At 45.4% G+C, this 22,640-nt stretch overlaps 1 protein-coding gene across 1 annotated transcript in view; it reads right to left on the bottom strand.

Moving 5' to 3' along the window:
- Window positions 1–13,185: 13,185 nt before the first annotated feature.
- Gfod1 (glucose-fructose oxidoreductase domain containing 1) overlaps window positions 13,186–22,640 on the bottom strand; it is a 92,311-nt gene continuing 82,856 nt past the window's right edge. Inside the window, exon 2 of the mRNA XM_051194368.1 lies at window positions 13,186–14,204. Within this exon, the coding sequence (XP_051050325.1) occupies window positions 13,285–14,204 (920 nt within the window). The 3' untranslated portion in view covers window positions 13,186–13,284. The remainder of the gene's footprint in view (window positions 14,205–22,640) is intronic.

Below are 22,640 nucleotides of genomic sequence, written 5' to 3'. Positions count from 1 at the left end.
ACTGCATGTCCAAATCAGTGGTCGAGGTGGGGGCAGTTCTTTGTCCAAGAGGCCATAGCTGAAGCAAGGATGGACTCCAGAAGGAGAGACAACAGTGTCCAACATTCTTCAGGAAGGTGCATGGTGCTGTCAGGAGCGATAGTGTCTCATGTCAACTGAGTACTAATATTAAAACATTTAAATGCCATGTTCTGCAGGTCTATGACGTCTTTGAAGATTAAGTATCTTATTTCTGACTAATTTCATAGGTATAGGAAACATAGGAACCTAGCTATAACACTGATTGAAACTTCCCTGAGTAATGCAGGGACAGGGACAAATACCTAAGAAATGTAACTATGTATATATACATGTAATTTCCTAAAGTAGAGGTAGAATAGAAATGTCTAGATCAGAGGTAGAACTATTAAGTGCAGCATGATAAAAATATCCTAAATTGTATCAATATACAAAATTGACTTGAACATAAGTAAAAGTATACATACATAGAATGTGGTAAGGATATTGTGCAAAAACATCATAACTGGAGAGATTTTCACAATATGACAAAATATACAGTTTATATACAATTCTGGGAAGGGACTAAACTTAATTTTATATAGGCTACCACATATAAGAATCTATAACCATGTAAGCTGTATGATACTGATATCTCACTATTACTAAAATAATTCACAAGAAGATAGGCTAATCTACCCATATCCCAAATAGACCATACCTTTCTCAACCATACCCTATCCCTGTCTAAAACCTAAGTCTAAGCATCACCTTCTATACCCAACCCTAAGAAGATGAATATTATCCTTAAATGCCTAGAGTAGGGAAAGGGGGAGTTGTTATCTTAAGATTACTTCCTGCTGAACTGGGATGATTGCTCCATGGGATCCTGTAGGAAGAAAATTTTTAGTAACAAAATTTCGACAGGACTGGCTGTGACATGTGTAGCTAGTCACTGTGTGGCAGAAATGCTTGACTGGAGTTCTATCTGAAATTCTGGCCAGGGTGTAATAAGTACGTGCACCATAACAGCTAGCTAATCAGGAGTTGTCTCAAGCAAAACAGTCTCAAACCAGTTTTAAGGTGATGTTTGTAGTCCAGATGCACTCACTACATGTTTACATTTATTAACTTATTTTAGGAGTGTATTCATGTGGGTGTGTATGACACAGCATGCATATGGGGGTCGGAGAACAACATGCATGAGAAAGGGAACTGGTTCTCTCCTTCAACCACATGTGTCCCAGAGATCACATTCAGGTTGTCAGGCCTGGTGGTCCTCCAATGAATGCTTTGACAGCTATGCTAAAAAATTTGACGTCTGCAGTGGTGTGAATTTATTTCTGGGTACTCTATTCTGTTTTATTGATTTGTACATCTGTCTTAATGCCAGCCCTGTGTTTTGTCACCATGGCTCTGTAATATAATTTGAGATCAGGTATTGTGATACCTCCAGCATTATTCCATTTACTTAGGATTACTTACATATGAACCTTAGGTTTTTTGTTTTTTGTTTTTTTTTTTTTTTTTGTTTAGTTCTGTGAATAATGTGATTAGGATTTTCATGGAGATTACCTTTGGAAATATAATTTTCACAATATTATTTCTATCAAATCCATGGGCATGTGAGGTTATTTTAGTCTCTTCAATAATTTTTGCAGTGTCTTTAAGTTGTCATTGTAAAAGTTGTTCACACCCAGGGCTGGAAGATGACTCAGCAGTTTAAAGTTTTCCCAGAGGACCCAGGTTCAATTCCCAGTCCCTACATAGTGGATAACAGTCATCTGTAATTCCAGGCCAAAGGGCTCCTACACCCTCTCCTTGTCTCTGCAGGCACCAGGCAAAGAGTTCACAGACACACATGCAGTCAAAATACCAATAAATATATATAAAAAAATCTTAAATGTTTTAAGTTTCTTATTTCCCTGCTTAGGTTTCTAAAGTTCCTCTTGTTTAAATTTCTAGTATTATTCCATTACTACTAGAGAAGGTATACACTAAATATTTTCATGAGTACATTATTATTTGTACATTATACAAATTATATATTATAAAATTACACATTTAATTTTAATATTTCATACATGAAAATAACATACTTTGGTCATAAGATTTCAATTTTTGTTTTGTTTTTGTTTCTGTTTTTTTCAAGATAGGGTTTCCCTGTGTAACAGCCTTGGTTATCCTAGAACTTGCTTTATAGACCAGAATGTCCTTGAACTCAAAGAGATCTGACTGCCTTTGCCTTCTGAATGTTGAGACTAAAAGTGTGTGCCACCATGTCCATCTTAGATTTTAATCTTTTAAATTCATTGAGACTTGTTTTTTGGCCTAAGGTACAGTCTATCCTGGACAGTGTGCCATGTGTAATGAGAATAATATATATTCCATAACTGTTAGAAGTTATGCCCTGTACCATGCTTCACCTTCACGAAAAGACTGAGAAGAAGCAGAATGCAATGTTCTGTAAATGTGTGTTTAGTCTGTAGTATAATTTAACTCTGATGTTCTTTGCTGACTTATTTAATCATTTTGGATTTTTGCTTTTTGTATTTTGAGACAGGGTTTCTCTGCATTGCTTTGGAGCCTGTCCTGGAACTCCCGCTGTGGACCAGGCTGGCCTCAAACTCACAGAGATCCACCTGCCTCTGCCTCTCAAGTGCTGGGATTAAAGGCATGTGCCACCAATCCCTGCTCATTTTGGATTTTGGATTAGTTCATTGATGAAAGCAGCTGCTTAAGTCTCCAACAGTGGCATTAGCATCTATCTCTTCTTGTAGATCTAATCATGTTTAAGGGGACAGGGACTAGGGAAAGAGGCAAAGTGAGGAACCAAAGCATGCTGGGAGGGAGGTCCATCAAGAGGAGGGAAGGATGCTTTTGACTTGGTTTCTCCATGTAAAATGAAATGAGAATGTGTCAGGTGATCAGGAAACAGAAAAGTAACTTACTAAGATGAGCTGAATCTGTATGGATGAGTCGATTAGATGTGTATCTGGATACATGGCATGGCTGGATTAGATGCATGGCTGGATACATGGCTGGATGGATTAGATGCATGGCGGGATACATGGCTGGATGGATTAGATTGCATACCTGGATACATGCATGGCTGGATAAGATACATGGTTGGATGGATAAGATACATGGCTGGATGAATTAGAAACATAGCTGGATTGATCAGGTGGACGACTGGATACATGCCAGATGCCTGGATGAATGAATATGAATATGACCAAGTAGAGAATCTTCTTGCAAATAAGGGAGAACCTGGATGCCACAGAAAATCTCCTGTCTTGATGGACAGGAGATCCAGACCTGGTCCAGGGGCCGAGTTAGGGAGTCTAAGAATCAGAGACTTGCCCCAGGAGCTTCCAGTTCTGCAGGTCAGGCCTGCTGTGCTGGGAACTTCCCTAGGAATGTCTAGTGTAGGAAGAGAAGGAAGAGTGAGTGACAGGCTTGTGGGCAGTTTCTCCGAAAGCTGAGAAGAGCCAAGAAGCCCCGTGAATGCCAAAAGAAAACTGGCAGTCACTGAGTGGTAAGGGTCAAAAGACCCAGGACAGGGTGACAGGAAAGGGTGAAATGGCAGCTTTTGTGTCTTTGCCAGGTTTGGGGAATTTGCAAATAGGAAAAGCAAAACAAAAGGGGGGACACAATAGATGTCACTTACTTAAAGCACAGTGGGAGACACTGAACATTTTTTCTGCAAATGCCAACAGCTTGCTAGCTTTGGACTGCAAGATTTCATAAACTTCCTGCAGAAACTCTTCTGTCTTTCCGTCTCATCCTCCTCCCCCTCCTCATACAAGCTGTTCTTGGAGCACAGATTAAGGCCCGTCTTCTGCAAGGAGCTCTTATTCCACAGCTCTCATGTGGCATTTGCTTATCTTCATAGCCTTCCGTATCTCGAATGCCTAGCTCTCTGGCCTTTCATCTGCTTTCTTCCTCCCCATCTAATTTTACCTTGCCATGCTACTATCATTTAGCTACTGCCCTCTGCCCCCTTGCTATCCTGTTATTGCCATCCCTCCCCCCACCTCCCCTCCCACACACGGCCTCTTCCATGATCTAAGTAGCGATGTTCCTACACAGCTGGATTCCTACACAGCTGCTATTTGGGGCTAGTTCTGTCTCCTATTTTGTGCCAGAAACCTGGGTATCCAGTCCAGATTCCTGAGCTTTGCACACAAAAGAGCCAACTCATGTGTTGGCAAACTTGTCCCAGATGGAACCCAAGAACACAGGGGTCTCTAGGCTTACTGTCTTCCCCAGGGTGACCTAGATAATACATGTGCTTGGTCCTTTCTGGTGGGATCTCTGAAGTGATTAACCCTTTCCTAAGAGCCCTCCCCTAACCTAGACTTGATTGAGACCCTTTCATTTTAAGAATTAGTGGCTTAGGGGTGGTTTTGGCTGAGCCTTGACTTCGTACACAAGCTCTGCCCATCAGCTGATCCACACAGGGTCATTTGGGGTTCCTTAGGGCACTGATGGCCAGTAAGGAATGGATGAAGACAGTGGTATAGACAGATGGTGGTTTTTATGACTGTGTCTCATTGATGACCATGAATTCATCTCTACCAGCTTGTTAAACTGTGAATTGACACTGCATGGGGTCACATAACTATATATGCTGGTCACCAAAAACATTAGCAACAGTAAAGGCTTATGAATGTGCTATCACCAAAACTTAGTTCAAAAGCAAATCCAGCTGTTGTTAGCAGTGCTTGCTCATTTAGTATCTTGTAGCTTTACCGCCTTGGTTCTGAACATACAACATGTGCACTTTATATGCTGTCATCATGCTACATGCCACTAAGGAATGCTGTTCAAAACTCTCGGTGTTGGAAACTGTAGTGTTTTCACCGTGCAAACATTTCTGCTCTTACAGAAACACAGAGTTTAATTACAGAAAAAGCAGCTTTTAATGTCTCCTCCCATCATTCTTCAGCAAGTAAACACCAAAATCGTATATCTTTGGATTGGATTGTAATAGAATTCCTGATTGTAAAAATCACAGTTTGAGTTGCTGGCTGGAGTTTCGATAAAACATCACGAAATATAGACTGAACATTACAGAATATCTTGCTGCTATTCCTTAAGCAATAAGTCTAATAGCTATTTGCATAGCATTGACATTGTATTTGATATTTTAAAACACTTGTCATGTGTATGTGTAAACATGCACATAGATTGTGCACCACACTGTGTGTGTGGAGGTCAGAGGACAACTCTTGAAAGCTGATTCTCTTCTACAGTCCACACGACCCCCCCACCCGATCAAACTCAGGTTGCCAGGCTTAGCAGTAAGCACCTTTACCCACTGAGCCATCTCACCCACCCCTGTGTTTGGTGTAAGAAACCCAGGGATGAGTTAAACTTAATGGGAGGATAGGGTGGGTTCTGTGAAACACCATGACATTTTACAGGAAGGACCTAAGCACCCATGGGCTTGGGCATATGTAGAGAAGCTGGACCAATTCCCTCTACGATACTAAGGGACAACTGTAATTGTCCTAGAAACCCTCCCTTTAAGTTATTTAATCTTCTATTTTCACAGATAGCTGTGGTTTGCTCTGAGGCAATCTGAATCTGTATGTAATTAGGAGATAAAGGTATTTCTGTAATTAGTACAACATTTTAGAGGAAGTCCAGGCACCCAGTTAGATTCCGTGTAGTTTATCTCGCAGACCTGTGGTTGGACCTCAGCCTTGCCACAAAGGCAGTCAGAGCTCGAGTCACCCCTCAGGAATTCACCCAGCAGATGCAGGCTCAGAGATAAGAGTCACAGGAAGGCCAGACTTGAAGGAGCAGGCTGAAGCATTTGAAGGAAGGGTTTTAACCGGCACCAGCTTTCTCCGAGCAGGTTTTGGGTTCCAGGGAGCCACAAAGCTGTGTTAGTGACTTAGTGCTGACTCTGTGGAAGGACCTGCCTTTTCATCTCGTCTAGATGTCTTGAATAGCCTTTTAACAGGGGGTGGGACAAAAAGTCTGGGGAGACCCAGGTGAAGAGACCTTTTCTACTCAGGCAAGAACAAGGCATATGTGACTCAGTTAGTGGAACCTTATTGCTTAAATGAATGATTTTCCCATTTTAACAGATTTCCTACATACTTTGTATGCATTCAACTCACCATAAAATATGGCAGCACTGCATTTTTAATGGAACCAACCAGACTTGTCATAATAAATATGGAAATACATGAGAATAACAATAATAAAATCATAAAATAAACAATAATAAAAAAGTAGGTTAATCCCAGAACTTAAGAGCCAGAAGCAGGTAAGTTCAAGGCAAGCCTGTTCTACATAGTGAGTTTCAGGAGAGCTAGGGCTATGTGGAGAAACCCTACTTTAAAAAAAAAAAAAAAAAAGGAAGGGAAACTAAAAGGTGGGTAGGGCTGTTTGTAGGGGTGGGATGGGGTTGATGGACAGATATGGGCGGACACACAGAGTTCCCATTTGGCCAGTGAGGAACCTGGATGGTGTGTTGGAAAACTCTGGCCATTGCATAGGACAGTAGTCTACAATCTGGCAGCAGTCCTAATTTGCACGAAGCAAGGAAGCTGGCATATTCCTAATCCATGCTTGGCCCCAGTGTAGCTGAGATTCTCAGGCATGCTCCCTTGTTGCTTTGGAGGAGTTTTGGTTGATGTTTGAGGGCCTGGAAATATGGGAATACTGGTTGAGCATCCCTTATGGGAAAATCCAAAGCCGAAATGCTGCAAAGTTCATCATGTTGGCACTCAAAAGGGTTCCGATTTCAGAGCATTTTTGGCTTTTAGATTTTTTTTCAGGTTAGGAATATTCAATCTATATGATTCTCATTTATAAAGCAAGAAATGATCCCAATTTGAGAGCAGTCAGCATCACTCAGGAAGCCCACAACCTGGGAAAGAAGAATTAGTTCCTAAACTGAAAATGCGTATAAGTACTTGGGATTGCCATTTGCATTGAGTGTCAGTTCCCAGGGTAGCTCATTGGAAAAGTGGAGAGGATGCAGTCTCAACAAGCACCACCATTTGGGCAGGTGGTTCCTTTCCTGTGTTGCCTTGATTCAAACTGATGACCAAAGGTGTGGTATTGTCCTGGGTAATGTACTCTCATGTGTGTGGATGCAGAAATTTGCTGTTTAAAAAATCTTCTGAGAGGATGGGTTCTGTGTATGTTGGTATCTGTGAATAAGTTGGTTTTGGATTTTGTGGTGCTAATTATCTTTTGAGTTGTTCAAGTAAAGGGAAGGTGCAGACCAGAAGAAATGATTATGCACTTTCTGTTAAGGCACAGCAGAAGGAAGCACAAGCCTATCCTGAGTAACTCCATGTCATGCAAATTTCCCACTAAGTTGAGCTCAGTCCAAACTGGCTGTTCTCAAATGCTGGGAAACACGGGGCAGACAAAGTGGTCTTAAGAGAGCCTGTCAGGAAGTGCCTTCTTGTTGGTTTGGGGGTTTATTGAGACAGGATCTCAGGCAGCCCTCGATGGACTCAAACTTGTGATTCTCCTGTCTCTATTTCTGGAACACTGGGATTATAGGTGTGTACCACTCACTAAATCAGCTTTATGACATTAAGTGAGAAAATTCTAAACTCTGGTCCCCTCATGTAAAAGTGTGCTTTTACTTCTTCTCTGGTCTAGCCTTTCCACACACTCGCACATGCATGTAGCTCCGCATACATGTCCAAAGCCTTAAGTAGGACCTCCCTATCTCACCGTTATAACAGTGGTTTGAAACGGATTGCTCCAGTACACAGTCAACGAGTCTCACCTTTTCAGCTTCATGGATGCTGACAGAGCTTCACCCCCAAAACCCCTCCCTCAAATGTATCCCCATTCTGCTTCAGAGCCCACACACTGAGCAGCCTCCAAGTCAAGAGCATCTGGGATTAGAAAAAAAAAAAAAAAAAAAAAAAAAAAACAAACAAACGACCAAAACAGAATCACCACTTCTTTGAAGACTTTATTTGCCACTGTCATCCTTTCTCCCAGCAACGCTCATCCCATCAACGCCACTCATGAACATCTGGAAGCAGTGTTGGAGCAGCCCAGACAGCTGGCTGAGCATGCCTACCCTGGCCCAGAGCATCACACAGGCACCAGGGATTATCACAACTCAGCCTGGAACTGCAGAGGGAGGATGGGCCAACTCCCAACTCCCTATCAGCTTGCCTCAAAGACACTGAGTACTGTTGCATTTTTTTCTCCTTTATCTCTTAAATACCTTTTAAAATTCTGTGGGGTTTTTTTGTTTGTTTGTTTAACAATAGAAAACAAAAAGTAAAACCTTCTATAATTTATAAGCTATCTTTTGCTATCTACATTATATATAAAATATAGACTCTGTTTTACTTTATAACATACATCTTTTCCCTTTGATAAATAACTTTAAAATATCTAGTATACATGCCTTGACTTTATATATATATATAAGTTTGGTTTTATACATACACATACATATATATACTCACATTTGTAAAACAATAAATATACGCTTGACAGTGACAACCAAACCAATGCAATTTTGGTTTTAAAAGAGGAAATGAAAACAAATGACGTACTATAAAAGCACCAGGCAGCAAACAAAGCCATAATTGCTAGAAAGTTCTCCCTCCCCTAAACAGGGGACAGGGACAGGGCAGAATACAGGGGCAGGGCAAGCCATAGGCTTTTGCTTCTTCGCCTGGGATGTCACTTAGTACTACAAATAAGCCACTGCATTTCTTAGAAGCTATGGGGCTCATTGAACAGCCTAGCCCTTGTGGTGGCTGCAGGGGACAGCAGAGATCTGGACAGGGCACAGGAGATAACACTGACAGGGTGACTCCATGGCCACGACGACTCCCCTGCTCTACCTGCTGGCCCAGGCAAACTTTGATCGCTGCCCTAAGCATCAAGCATTTCAACCAGAATGTTCTTTTGATCACTTTGTTCTCTGCTGGTGTAAACAAAAGGGCTGCAGCAGGTTTGAGAGTATTCAGTAGTGCAACATGTCAGCAGCCTGGGAGAGAGCCAGGGCTTCATTGCCCCTCCCAAGGGCTCCAGCAAATAAGAACCCTGATGCAGGGGAGAAAAGGCCAGTTGGGTCGGCTACCTTCTCTTTACTGATGCAATCGTTCAGATCACCAAACTCCAAGGAGACCAGCAACCTCTCTCTCTCTCGAAGCTCTGCAGAGAAGTTCTGGAAGCCCCAGAGCATGACCCACCTGGCAACACTGACCAGAGTGGGCCAATGGAACAAAAGTACCAAAGACCCTGGAGCCACACTGCAGACTCATGAAATGTTCCCTTCACACCCCTCTCTAGCCCAAAGGAAACAAGCAGGATAGTCTAGCAGGGTCTGTTTCCCCCAACAAGTTCCCCAGGGTCATCACCCTGTCCTGCAAAACTTCAGGGGTTTGGTGGGCAAAGGAATTCACCAGTGGATGGAATAAGAGTCATAGGCTAGTGAGAGTCAAGATTCGCATCCAGCACTGGGACAACGGGCAATAGTAGAGTGGGCCTCAAGTCCTCCAACGTCTGACTCTACATTCCCCAGTCTCCAGAAGGGTGCAAATTAGAGATAATGCTTCTGCTATAGAAACAAGTTTTCTGAATACTTCCAAGACACAGTTGAGGCTGGAGGTGTGGCTGAGTGGTAGAGAGCATGCCTGGCATGCACAGAGCCTTGGGTTCTGTCCTAACACACAGTGTAACATGTATGTAAAGCAATGGATTTACCTGTCACAGCTCAGTGAATACTGTCCGTCGAGGGTCTGTGTTCTCATTCTGGCCTCTCTATCACCTGGATGAGCTCCCTTCCCTGTGATAGTCCTGGAGGGGCAGTTAAGTCAGGGAGAAACTGAGAATCAGGAAAATGGGCTTCCCAACCTGGATCTACCACTAACGAAGTGGATGACCTTGCCCGTTACATTCTTCTCCGGGATGTCAAAGGAAGAATCTGATAGATGCCATTCTGAAGTCCTCTCATGTTCTATTGACCTAACTTTCTCTCCAGGGCATCCTTAACAAAGCTTATTTTCTCCAGTAGGCACTGGAAAAAAAAGACCAGTTCAGAAACCTATTCATAACCACAGGTCGAGTTCAATAGCTACTCTCACTGGACAAGATGAAAGAAGAAAGCAATTGATGGAACAATGCACACAGCTAAAACCCGGGTTCCCAAACAAAACCCAAAGCCCCCATTCCTGGAAAAGGATGTCTGCCTATGTTACACTCAGGCCCCAGCAACAAAATCCAAGGCCACCTATCACAGCCAACAATGCTTAGAAAGTCCCCGGTGCTGAGGGTTGCTGAATCATTTACAATTAAAAATCAACAATAGGAAATCCATTTTAAAAGAAGCTGAGTGACAATTTCCATTTGGGAAGGGGAAGAAAAATCCAGCCACTTCTGTTTACAGCTGTAATTGCCAAGCTGCTGGCAGGACACCAAATTCTGCATCCTGCTCACAAGGAGAGTGTTGTGGATCTCAGCCACTCCTCTTACAGTTGCTCCTTGGGAGGGGAGCACGCCCTCTACAGGGCTTCATGAGGAATGCTTGTTCTGGCAAGAATGACAAAAATGCAAATTGTGGTTTGCTCACTCTGTGGCTTTGGGTATGTTACATCTTGATATATACACAGAGGGAATGGGGCAGTACCCAGTACTATTTTTATAGACAATAAGATGGCATGCCTACAATATTCTTGCATTAGGTGGGTAGCCAGGTGACACTGGACCTTGAATGCTGACATGACCTGACACTGGGAGGTGTTGCCAAGGAGATGAAGAAGTTTTAAAGGAATCCCATGATGCAATTTTACCACTAAGGGAGGAAAGTTTTAGAGGTACTGGCAGTGGCTGCCGAGGCATTCTAGACTCCCAACTTTGCAGATAAACCCCAGGACATTTCCAAACACTTGCGTATGCCTGCTTTAAAGTCCGGGGGGTGGGGGAGGGGAAAATGAATGAAAAGGCCCCAAGCAGCCTCTGTTCTACCAGGCCTTTAAATCATGTAAAACAAATTAGAAAGCGGCTGGTTGTTGCCAGGACTTAGATCAAAGTCGTTGAAAACTTGGATTCCAGCCTCACATGGATGCTGCCAGTCAAGACTCTGCACGTGGGACGTCATGGGCTGAAGGAGCCCTGCAGAAGCCCCTGAAACCATCTGTTGTCAGTTTTATGATCAGAACTGCCTGCCCGTGTCGCCCTCCTGTCTCTATCTCTACCACATGGCATTCATTCCAGGAGACACAACTTTAGTTCCTACTTTCTCATGCTTCTTTCAAAGAACACATATTCTTTCTATAGCCCCTAATCTTAAATGAGAGGTTGTTTTAGATAGGGCATGTTTATCACAGAGACCAGAGACCTCTAGAGGGAAAACAGCAAATACCATGGGGGGAAAGTAGAAGTGAGAACCAAACCAAACCAAACCAAACAAACAAAAAAACCAAAAAACAAAAACAAACAAACAAAAAAAAAAACCAAAAAAAAAAAAAAAACTCTTGAGAATATCTTCTTAGGTGAGTGACTTGGAAAAACGAACATGGAGCCATCTACCATGCCCCCAATTCCATCCTTAATCACAGCTTCTCAGGGTAGCTAGGGGAAAAATTGCTTTCCTAGAGAGCAATTTATGAGAGCAGAAACAAAAGTCTATGATGTGGCCCCCATGCACAGATTGCCAGTTTTGGTCTGGAATGCTGGCCACTAGGCGGCAGCCAATCAGAGCCTGGGGAGGTTTCAGCTGACCATCATCCCACTGGTGTGTGGGCTCCAGGTAAGGGTGCCTGTGAATTACCAGGGCTCCGGGGAGGTGCACTGACTGTCTCCCCATAAAGGGACTGGTCTAAATATCCCCAGGCTCAAAACTGCTACTTGCCAGGCCACGGTTAGCAAAACCAACCCAGAAAAAGAGAGCTCCCCATTTCCCCAGTGTATGCGACTTGACGTTTCTTTCAAGACCAGACTTGAATTTTAAAGACTGTTTTAGTGAGGACAGCAAACATTTACAAAGGTGTGTCTATGTGGCAACAGCTTGGTTTCTACCTATATCTAAGCCAGTACTTGGCCATCTCCAGTTTCACAGGGAGAGTAAAAAGACAAGGGGACCAGGCGAGAAAGTAAAAGATGTGTGTTTTCCCCCCAATGTGAATCTTTTCCACCTATGTGTGCCCCTCTTGGGGATCTAAATCCCCATTTTAGAAACACTGTTCCCCGTTGGCTTTTTGTCTGAATACCTATTCAAAAGTTTCCAGTAGTCAGAACCCTGAAAGGCAAGGCCAAAGGTAAAGGGAGGGGTCTTTACTCTTTTAAGGGAGAAGGATTCTATGGGAGTGAAGTGAGCAGCTTCCTGTTTAACCCCACAACCGTCTAATGTCTTTCTTCAGCTTGGCAGTTGGGTTTACATGTTCTTCATTTGGGGAGCTCATACTGCCACACCCAGGACTGTAGCTGCCCTGACCCAGGCAGGCAGCTATGATCAAGCCGGTGCTGCCTAGAGAGTCTTGTGGCAGGACAACTTGATTGCCACTCACACCGGGTTCCACCACCCACTGAAGGAGGGCTCCTGAAGTGGCTCCTTGCAGCCTGTCTGTCCTCTCGGTCACCTCAGAGGTACAGCTTACAGACTTGTTCACTCTCCGCTACAGACGTTCACCGTGCCAGGGGAACAGCGACGAGCCAGTTAGACAGGCCCTCATGCACGCTCATGCTTCCTAGGACACAAAGCAACCAAGGAGGCTGTGCTTTTCCTTCAGATCCTTAAAGTAAAGCACAGTGGCTTCCTGGAATTACAACTTTCTCAACAGCCCCGCCCACCTCCTCCTCTACCTCCCAACAACAACAACAAAAAACCCTCAAAAACCTAAAAACCTTTGCAGACATTTGATAAAGTGCCCTCTTCTGCCAGTGGGGGGCGCTGACAGAAAGCCTAGCTCCCACTGAGCTTGTCATCAGATACACAGCCTTAGCTTGCAAAGAAAGCCAAGGTATGTAGATGGATGAGGTAGGGCAGGGGGCAACCCCTCCTTGCTTCTCGCAGTAATGGACTACAAAGGTGCTAGTTAAACCTCCTTCCTTTCATCAGATACCCAGGTAGGTTGGCACGCCACGCTCTCCTGAATATGAAATCGGCCCACCACCACCTTTGATTGGGACCCTCTGCCTAGGATGGGGACCACCTTCTTACGTGCCTGCTGTGCATTCATGCTGCCCCTCCCACAATCCCCACCCACGGCTACCCTCCACAGTGCATTTCCCCCTAACTGGCCCCGCGCAGCAGGTCGAATCTGCTGGGTCCCAGTGCTAACAGTAGAGGGACATTCTGCTTCTGCGCATGGCCTCACTGATCAGATAGGCAGGGCTCAGCTCTGGCTCCTCTGTCATGATGGCAATGTTCTGCCACTCTCCAGTCTGGCTGGACCTCTTGATGGTGTCTACCACGCAGAGAGCATACAGGCAGTCGTCAAAGGTGGCAGCCATGGTAAGAGGCCGACCGTCCCACGTGCGCCGGTCATCCTGATCCTGGAAGGCCTGGCGCACTGCCTGCATCATCTTCATGGTGCCCCGCAGATAGGGCGAGGGGATGTCGCTGAATGCCTTCTCAGGCAGCAGGGAGTTGCTCACGGATGTAGTGTCTTGCAGTAGCAGCTCCTGCTCCGGGGCACTATTGCGCTGCCCGTAGAGGTCAGTGCCCACTGCCAGGAGACGCCCAGCAGAACCCACCACAGTCACGTCCTGCTTGAACTCTCCAGGAACATTGAAGTTCAGGGTAACGGTGCAGCACACTCCACCCTCCAGCACCATCTGGAAGGTGCAGAAGTCATCGCTGGTGATCTGACGGATACCCTTGATGTGGTCTGTCTGCTTTACAAAGGTCTTGAGCAGCCCGTGAACCTTAACGGCCTTCTGGCCTGTGAGGAAGGTGAGCAGGTCGATGATGTAGGTGCCCACGGAGTGCAGGCCGCCACCGCCCATCAGGTCGTCACAGCTCCAGTTGTATTTCTTGCCCAGCAGACTGCCGCTGTGCACCTGCACCTCACACACCAGCAGCTCGCCCACATAGCCCTCCTCAATCAGCTGCTTCATGCGCACGAAGGCAGGCAGGAAGCGCAGCACGTTGCCCATGATGCTCATGAGCTTGGGGTAATAGTGGGCTGCTGACATCATGCGGAAGGCATCTAGTGGTGTGGCAGTACGGTCACAGATGACGTTCTTGCCTATGCCTGGGGAGAGCAAGAACACTAGATCAGTATGCTGTAAAGAGGGAGCACAACCCCAACCCCAGAGGAACAGCGCCCTGTGTCCGGTTTCACACTCTTGCCTAACATATAAAAAGCACTTTATCCTACAGCCTAGTGTGTGCAAGGCCCCTGGGTTCGGTCACCAACACCACACAACACAAGTACATCCTACATATTTCAATATTCCTTGAGTTATTTTTTAACATTAAGCTATTGAAATTGATCTAAAGAGTAATGCTTAATATATACTCTATAGCCTGACTGCATTAAAAAAATATACTTAATTTCTAAATACATAAAATGCTTTATTTGATGGCTTTACAGATGTGTAAAGAAAGAATAAGAAATGTTTATTTGCAGCTGGGCAGTGGTGGGGTATACCTTTAATCTCAGCATCTGGGAGGCAGAGGCAAGCAGATCACCAAGTTTGAGGGTTAGCCCAGTCTACAGAGAGAGAGTACGAGGACAGCCAGGGCTACACAGAGAAACCCTGCCTTGAAAAAAAAATTATTTACTTGTGGCGATATATTATTTATGATTTAATAAAACTTGCCTGGGGGTTCAGAATGCAAAGCTAGCCATAGGCCATAGAGACCAGGCAGTGGTAGCACACACCTTTAATCCCAGGACTCAGGAGACAGAGGCAGATGGATCTCCATGAGTTCAAGGCCACCCAGGGCTACATTAATCAGTCTAAAAAGAGAAACAGCTCATACAAAGGAGATCTCAGTACTGAAGATCACACACCTCTAATCCCAGCACTAGGGAGGTGGAGACAGGGATGATATGGCTGGAGAAAGGAATATAGAGCAGAAGGAGATGGAGTTCAGAGCTGTTGCCTCTGAGACAGGATCTCCATTTCAGCTTGGTAGAGGTAAGAGCTACTGGCATGACTGCTTTGCTTCTCTGATCTCCAGCTTGAGCCCCAATATCTGTTACTGCATTTATATTACCCATGTTATAATTTACTTATAAAATGCTTTTGAGATATTTACATATTAGTTTACATATTTATAGTATCTTTTATGTGTAAAATATATTTCACTAAAATTATTTCATACATAAAAATTAAGTTTATAGGTTACATGAAGTTTTAATAAAGCTATATTATTAAAAATATCCCTTCTAGAGAGAACGAAGAATAACACAGTAAGTTCAGATCCTAGCCAGCTAAGGCAAGTCCCACCATGAGGAAGTACTTCCTTTGGAGGAGAAAGGGCTAAAAAAAGGAGTCTACACTGTAGCCCAGCCTGGCCTGGAACCTACAGCAATCTTCCTGCTTCAACCCCTGATTCTGAGATTACAGGCACGAGCCTCCATGCTTAACCAAACATGTCTTAATGACACTCTGAAAGTTTCCTGGCTGTTCCTTCCCAGCCCCAGGATTATATTCGGAGTTTAATTTGCATTCTGTTGGAAGTGGTCACTGGCAATGCTTAGTTGAATATTTCTCTCGTGCCATAAAGTGCTCTGTGTTCATTACATTTTAGGGGTGGGTAGTGCCTGCTTCCTCTTCCATCCCCATCTGTCCCTGATTGGGCTTATTGCTTTTGGTCAAATAAGAATGTCAGTAATGGCTGTAAAAATTACAGGGCGCTGCAAGATGCCCCTCTGAGCCCTTTATAGACATTACTTCTGGGTCTGGAGCAAACAACTGATCAAAGGAAGAGAACCACAGAGACAGAGAAGCAGTCTTTTCTGTAGAAAACCAGGGGTCTGTGAGGGAGAAAGGCAACTCTGCTGGATCTGGAGAAACAACAACTGGAGCTTAAGCACACAGATTTGTTAGCCAGCCAGGTAAGATACAGTAGGGGAGCCATAGACTCAAAGCATGGCCTGATGTACACAGGCCTTCGGATGGAGACTTGGTCACTCAAGCTGCGGAAGCAGAGAGCCCAGGGGAAGGGAGCTGATGAATCACAAGCCCAAACTCACTTGTCCAGACTATGGGTTCGACAAAAGCTTTGAACTCTTCAAACAAGCTGAGTTTGTGGAAGCCCTGTAATTATAGATGTCTGAATAAGGGGTTGCCAGGACAAGGTAACAGCATGGCACAGGGGCCCTTCATTTCCCCACTGGACAAGCTAGCCAATCAGAAATCATTGGCACAAAGTAGAAGGCACGCAAGAGCTACCCATGGTCCCCCACACCTGCACATAGCAGCCCTCAGTGACAGCATTAAGTACACAGTGTGCCTGAGTCTGCTTGCCAGTTCCACAGGCCACTTTAGCTGTCCCTTCTGACACATGCACAATAAGAAGCCTTTTAAACTCCTAGAACCTAGGTGAGGATGGAGGTTCTGGCAGGCGGATGAGGTAATGATGATGTATCACACAGTGTTCTGAAAACAGGTTCATGTTGCCAAGGACAGATGCTCACTCATGTAAACAGATTATCCCTACAAGGAGGGGGGGGGTGACAAATACTGCCAACATCTGTATTACACCTGTGGAGTATGGACTCTAGCCAACACTATATCCTACCTCAAATTCCCCCAAACCATCTCTATGGGACATGTGAATGACACTTCTTGAAATTTTTTCTATTATGAAAACTGTGAAAGAAAAAAACAATCCATCCCACCACATACAACCCAAACGAGGTGTGAAAGAGTAGACCCTGGCAGCTGTGTAGATGAACACACACACACATCCCAAAACCCATGGCTAGACCCTCGTGGGTACAGCATCTCTCCCTTTGGGCTACTGATGCATGCTGTGGATCCCCACACCCACTAAATGACTCAAGGATATAAACTAGATGTGCTCAGTGTTATGCCCATAGCCACAATGTTTTGCACACATCATCACCCAGCTCCAGTCCTTGGCCCACAATCTGTGACAGCCATGTTTTGCACATGGCTTTTGGTAAACTTTATATATACTCTATCCCTGGTCATCATAAGCAACTTCTAGAAATCAAAGGAAAAAAATCCAAAACACAAACAGTGCCTGCCCCAGAGGTGCTTTATACATATTATTTATAAAGCAAAAACTTGAACTGTGTAGGTGACCAAGAATGGGTAAAGAAACTGCAGAGTAGCCTTACAACAGAACAGTGAGCTATCACAGGAGATGGCGCCCACAACGACTGTTCAATGACAAGAGGTGACTATGATGCAGTGGTGTATGAACATGTTATAACTTCATCGTGTATGAACATGTTATAACTTCATCGTGTATGAACATGTTATAACTTCGTCGCTCTTTAAGGAGACAGAAACACATGCTGGAAAGGAAACCTCACAACGTTTACAGTGGTTTACTCTTAATTCTGGTCACTAGAGTTGGGGTTGATCTCTCTCTTTTGCAGTCTACAGACTGAATGAAAGCCTGACACAGTCGTAGTGGATACTCTCTCACCGAGCTAAAGTCCTCCCAAGATTTGTGTGTATGTTATTCATAGCCTGCTATGATCAGAAAAAAAAAAAAATCCCAGGTTGCTTTAGTGGTTTGGCTCTCTACACTTGCAGGAGACGGGAGACTCTACTCTGTGATGGGAAAGGTCCCTTATCTCGCTTGGACTCCTAGAACTCTTAAGTTTCAGAGGCTCGGGCTGTTAAAATGTCTTTGCAGGTGGTGCTGGGGGATGAAATAAAAGTCCTGTTGCACGCTAGGCAAGACCTTTGCCAGTGGCCCACTGCCTGGCCTTCTTTTTTTGAGGCAGGGTTTAGCTAAGTTATCCAGGCAGAACTTAAATACCCCCAAGTTGTTACGAGCAGGTAACAACTGAACTGGAAACCGTAATCCTCCTGCCTCAACTTCCCATGTAGCTGGGATCAGAGAGCTGCATTACCAGAGGAAAAGCTGCTTTGGACTCGTCATGTTCAGTCTCAGGAGAGAGACTGTGTCCTCTCTAAGGAAAGGATGGGAGGGCCATTGCCACCACCCCATACCCTTGTGGCTATATACCACATCAGGGGTGGTGGAGCGCACCCCAACCATGGGAACTTCCAACCATCTCCCGGAATATTCATACTGCAGTAAACTCAACAAAGGCCCTTGGAACACATGGGCTCCATCTCTCCACACACACAGGAAGGGCAAAGCAGACGAAAGGCAAAGGAAGTGACAGAGAGAAAGCATTTGTATTTTTGCAAGCCCCAAACACTGGGAGAGTTCCATCAAAGCCCTTTGCTGTTGTCAGCAATGGGATCAGGAAGGCATTCTTTGCACACACTGCAGCTGTGACCAATACTAGCCACCCTATGACTTCACCCCAGTGACTGGGAACTGTCACCCCACAGCTCAGCTGGCTCACTGATGGACCTGTCCCTGTGCCCAGAAATAAATATCTAAGATACTGCCACATCTGTCCACGTGGCCCTGTGTGACCAAGAACACATCTTGGGGAAGACTTCTTAACTGTCCTTCTCATGGACTTCTAGTCCTTTGTAGAATGACATAGATCTTAAGCCAGGTCTTTGGAGACTCTATATCTAATCTTACTTCATGTTTAGGACCAAGTGAGGGCCACTTGGTTATTGAGAGGAAAGATGGGAACCTCCCCCATGTAGGTATGCAACTGAAGCTGAGAGACACAAGGGTAAAGCTACTACCCTTTGCAGGGGTCGGGGGCCTCTTCATCAGAAGCAGAAGCTGATGCGCTTCTGAGGCCATGGCTTCTTCCAGCCTGCCCAGTATGTTTTCTGTCCCTGGGCTAAATGCCCATGGCCTTCACAAGGAATCAAAGCTACAGAGGGAAGACATTTCCAACTGTGAGACACTAAAACCACCTATAAGCAGCTGTTTCCTTCACCTCTTCCACGCTCAGGTCTCCAAGTTGTGACTGAGTCCCGACTCAGGTCTTGACCTCCAAGAGACCAGAACGTCTGTGGGCTGAACCTCCACACAAATATTGTGTCCACATCCTGGGAACGTAGGTAAGGAGTTTCCCATGGACACTCTGGGGAAAGACTCCCACTCTCTGATCTCCCATGGAGCAGTCAGAGGGTGGTGGCCACCCAGGAATCAGAGCCATCCAGGAATCAGCAGCTGGGATCTTCAAAGTATACTTGCCCCCCCCCCAACATACACACATTTCCAACTACACTCCCTTATCTAATCAGGGTGGAATCTTCAACACCGATGCCAGGTTCCCACACTTCCTCCTGATCATTCCACTTGTGCTGACAGTTGCTTATCTTCTGGAAGCCCCGGGCAGCTGTCCCAGCAGACTGGCAAAACCCCCAAAAGACATTCCATCAGATAGGGCTTCCTTTCCTTGTGGGAAGGTAAAGAGAGGTCTTTTCTGCAGGTAACTCCTTATCTTAATTTATAGTTGAATCTGCAACACTCCCAGACCCTGGGACCAACAAGTGAAGAATGGGCGCTCCCAATTCAATCAGGCAATGAGTGATTACAGGACGCGGGTCATCCGAGATAGAGGCAAGCAGGGCAATACAGCATGAAAGATGGGCTGCCCAACTGCTCTGGGCAAGTGAGAAAGCTCTGTGCAAGAGGTAACATTTTAGCCAGGTTCAGAAGCATGTGCCGTGTAGGAATTTGCCTATTCAACCATCAGATGATGTCCCTTTTAGAAAACTATCTAAAACAAAGGGACTTGAGTTCCTAGCAGCCACTGAGTCCAGACTGTTTACAAAGTACAAAGACACTGTGTCTACTGTAAAGTGCAACCGTAAAAGAACCTATCATTCAAAAAAAAAAAAAAAAAAAAAAAAAAAAGCTGGGGGGGGGGTCTAGAGAAATTGTTCAGTGTTTAAGAACAAGTCTTCCAGAGGACCCGAGTTCGGTTCCCAGCACCCACAGCAGGTGGCTCACAACAGCCTGTGACTCCAGCTCCAGGAGATTTGACACCTCTGGTTTCCACACATACTCGTTCGTATACATAAAATTTTTGTTATTTATTTTTTAAGATAGGGTCTTACTATGTAGCCCAGCACTAATTTTAAAATAAAATATTTTGTGTTGTTGTTTAAAGGTTAAGCAGAACCAAGTGGAGGATAAACAGGAGTGGGAACCAAAGTCCTGGATACAGCAGACACTGTCATCTCGCTGTCCGGCCACCCAAATGTAGAGCATGCAGCCAGCTCCACTTACAGCAGCTCCCATTTAGTCTAACCCTCTCTCCACCCACTCTTCTCTCTCCCCCAACTCTTCCCAGCCCCTGCTCCACACCCCCCAACCCTCCAATCCCACCCCCCCACATACACATACTTTGAAAAGTAACAGCATGGATGACCTATCCAATCCCCCTCCACCTGGCCCCATACAAACTCCCCTAAAGAAACAAACCCCACTCTTCATCTGCCCAAGCATCTGACACAGGCAACTTCCCAATTCACAAGACTCATCTGATGATGGGGAAAGAGAAACGATGCCCCTTCAAATGGTAAGTACAAGGGACGGGAGAGAGAGATGGCTCAGCGGCTAAGAGCACATACCACTCTTGCAAGGGACCTGAGTGAGTTCCGTCCCTAGCACCTAGGTGGTGCAGCTCACAAGTGCCTGTAACTAACTGCAGGGACTCTGAGGTCTCTGCAGGCACCTGCATTCATGTGCACATACCCCACGCCCTGCACATAGTTTCAAATATTTTTAAAACAGAGACTCTAGCCTTGAGTTAAGCACTCTCTTTCTGCCAGAGGAGGCTGGCTGTGCACTGTTGTACTGTTCAGTCTGTACCAATCTGGGGAGGCAGACACGATGTGGAACCTGAGCCTCTGGGAGGTCACCAGTCAGATCTGGGACTTGAACTGGAGCCCATCTGGTCTTGTACACTGTCCCTGGGCACCCTAGCTTACGGCTGGTGTGCTGGTTCTTTGCATATGTGTGCATCCTGCTGCGTGTCCCTCATTATTGCTGGTTTACAGGGGCCTGTGCACACGGGCCATGTCTGCAGCAGGCAGCCCCAAAGGAGTCTGGGAAGATAGCGTGCGACTGTGGTGAGTGAGTGCCAGAAATCAGGGCAGAGGGGGCTGGGGAGCCTCATGCAGAGCTGGGTGGCATTGCAAGTCTCAGAGCAACTTGATTAAGCTTCCACCCTAATTCTGAACTTGAGATGGAAATGGGTCAGGGTGACCCATATTCAGCTCCTTTGTCACAGCCCCGGGTGCTGTCAGAAAGAGGGTCACCACTAAGGAAAGGAAATGAGCATGGCTGATAGTGATGAGGCCTGAATTTGAGCCATGTAGACTTTTCTACGCTGGACTCACCCCAAGTCCAGCATGTGCCCTGCCATCTCCTTTACAGACCTCCCCCAGGGAGGCAGAACAGAAAGATGATGGAAAGTTATAGGGACACGGGAAGGGCAAGGGGCCTTCTACTCCAAAGTCTGCTTGGAGCCCCTCACTAGCCCCTGCCTGCACACAAAGAACATTTCTTACGTAGAAATAGTGATGAATTAGAATGTTAAAATAGTAATAAACCCTGGCTCAAGGCCTGAATGGATATAACCTGAGGTAAGCCCTCACGCCTTATATTACAATGGAGGTGTCCTAGCTTCCTGTGTCCCTATGATCCAGAGTTCACTTTATTATAGCCAGGTCAGGTGCTCCTCAGACACCTCTATGATCTTCTTTAAACTCCTTAGCAAGCCCTTGAAGATCCTAACCAGAAATTACCTAAGTCCTACATATAACTGTTATAAAGACAGTAAAATGGGCATCTTCCAGAAGCCCACGCCTCCGTAAGTCACCTTCGTTCGGTAACTCCTTCTCATTGACTTTGCTTCTTGCGTTTGATAAAAAACGCCTTTTAATATTAAGTCTAGCTGGGATTCTTACTGGCTCATCCTGAATTTCTTTAACAAAACCAAGGACCTGGCTTTGCCAAAGCTGGGGCCTCTAAATGGAGACATGGAGAGAAACAGAAATTTCCTGTGCTGTTTCATGAGCATTACTCTAACAGAATGAATAGCAAGCATCACACCCCAAACACCAGACATCTCCATGAGCCTCCAGTAACATCGAAGATGCGCTGTGGGAAGGTTGCCAGCCAGCTCCTCCCAGCCTGAACATTCCCAGATGTTTTGTTTTAGATGTGATATGCTTCCCCCTCCTCCATGGGCTCACGGCGTTTGCTTGGAAGGTTCTGGAACTTTTGGGAAGTGGGACCTAGCTAGAGGAAGTGGACCAGGGAAGGCCTTGAGGTTTATATTGCACCTCTACTTCCTGTCCCGTCTCTGTTCCCTGTTTCTTGGAGTCCACCTGCATGCTTCCAGCTGCTGTGTCTTCCTTTCCTTAATGGACAGAGCCCCTCAAACTGCTATGCAAGATAAACGTCTCCTCCCCTGCGTGGCTCCTATCAGGGACTGCGTGACAGCAAAGAGAAGTAACTACACACAGAAGGGAAAGGAACGGTGAAAGAGGGGCATGGAGTGTGTGGGAGCCACACCATCAGGTTACATGTGAGGGTCAGAAAGGAAGGACAAGATGGAGGAGGGCAGCAGTCGAGTCCT

This window comes from Phodopus roborovskii, unplaced genomic scaffold, assembly GCF_943737965.1.
Source record: "Phodopus roborovskii unplaced genomic scaffold, PHOROB, whole genome shotgun sequence".
In the NCBI taxonomy this organism is placed as follows: Eukaryota; Metazoa; Chordata; class Mammalia; order Rodentia; family Cricetidae; genus Phodopus; species Phodopus roborovskii.
Note: the sequence above shows the minus strand (reverse complement) of the source record. Positions and strands in the feature narration are given on the sequence as shown.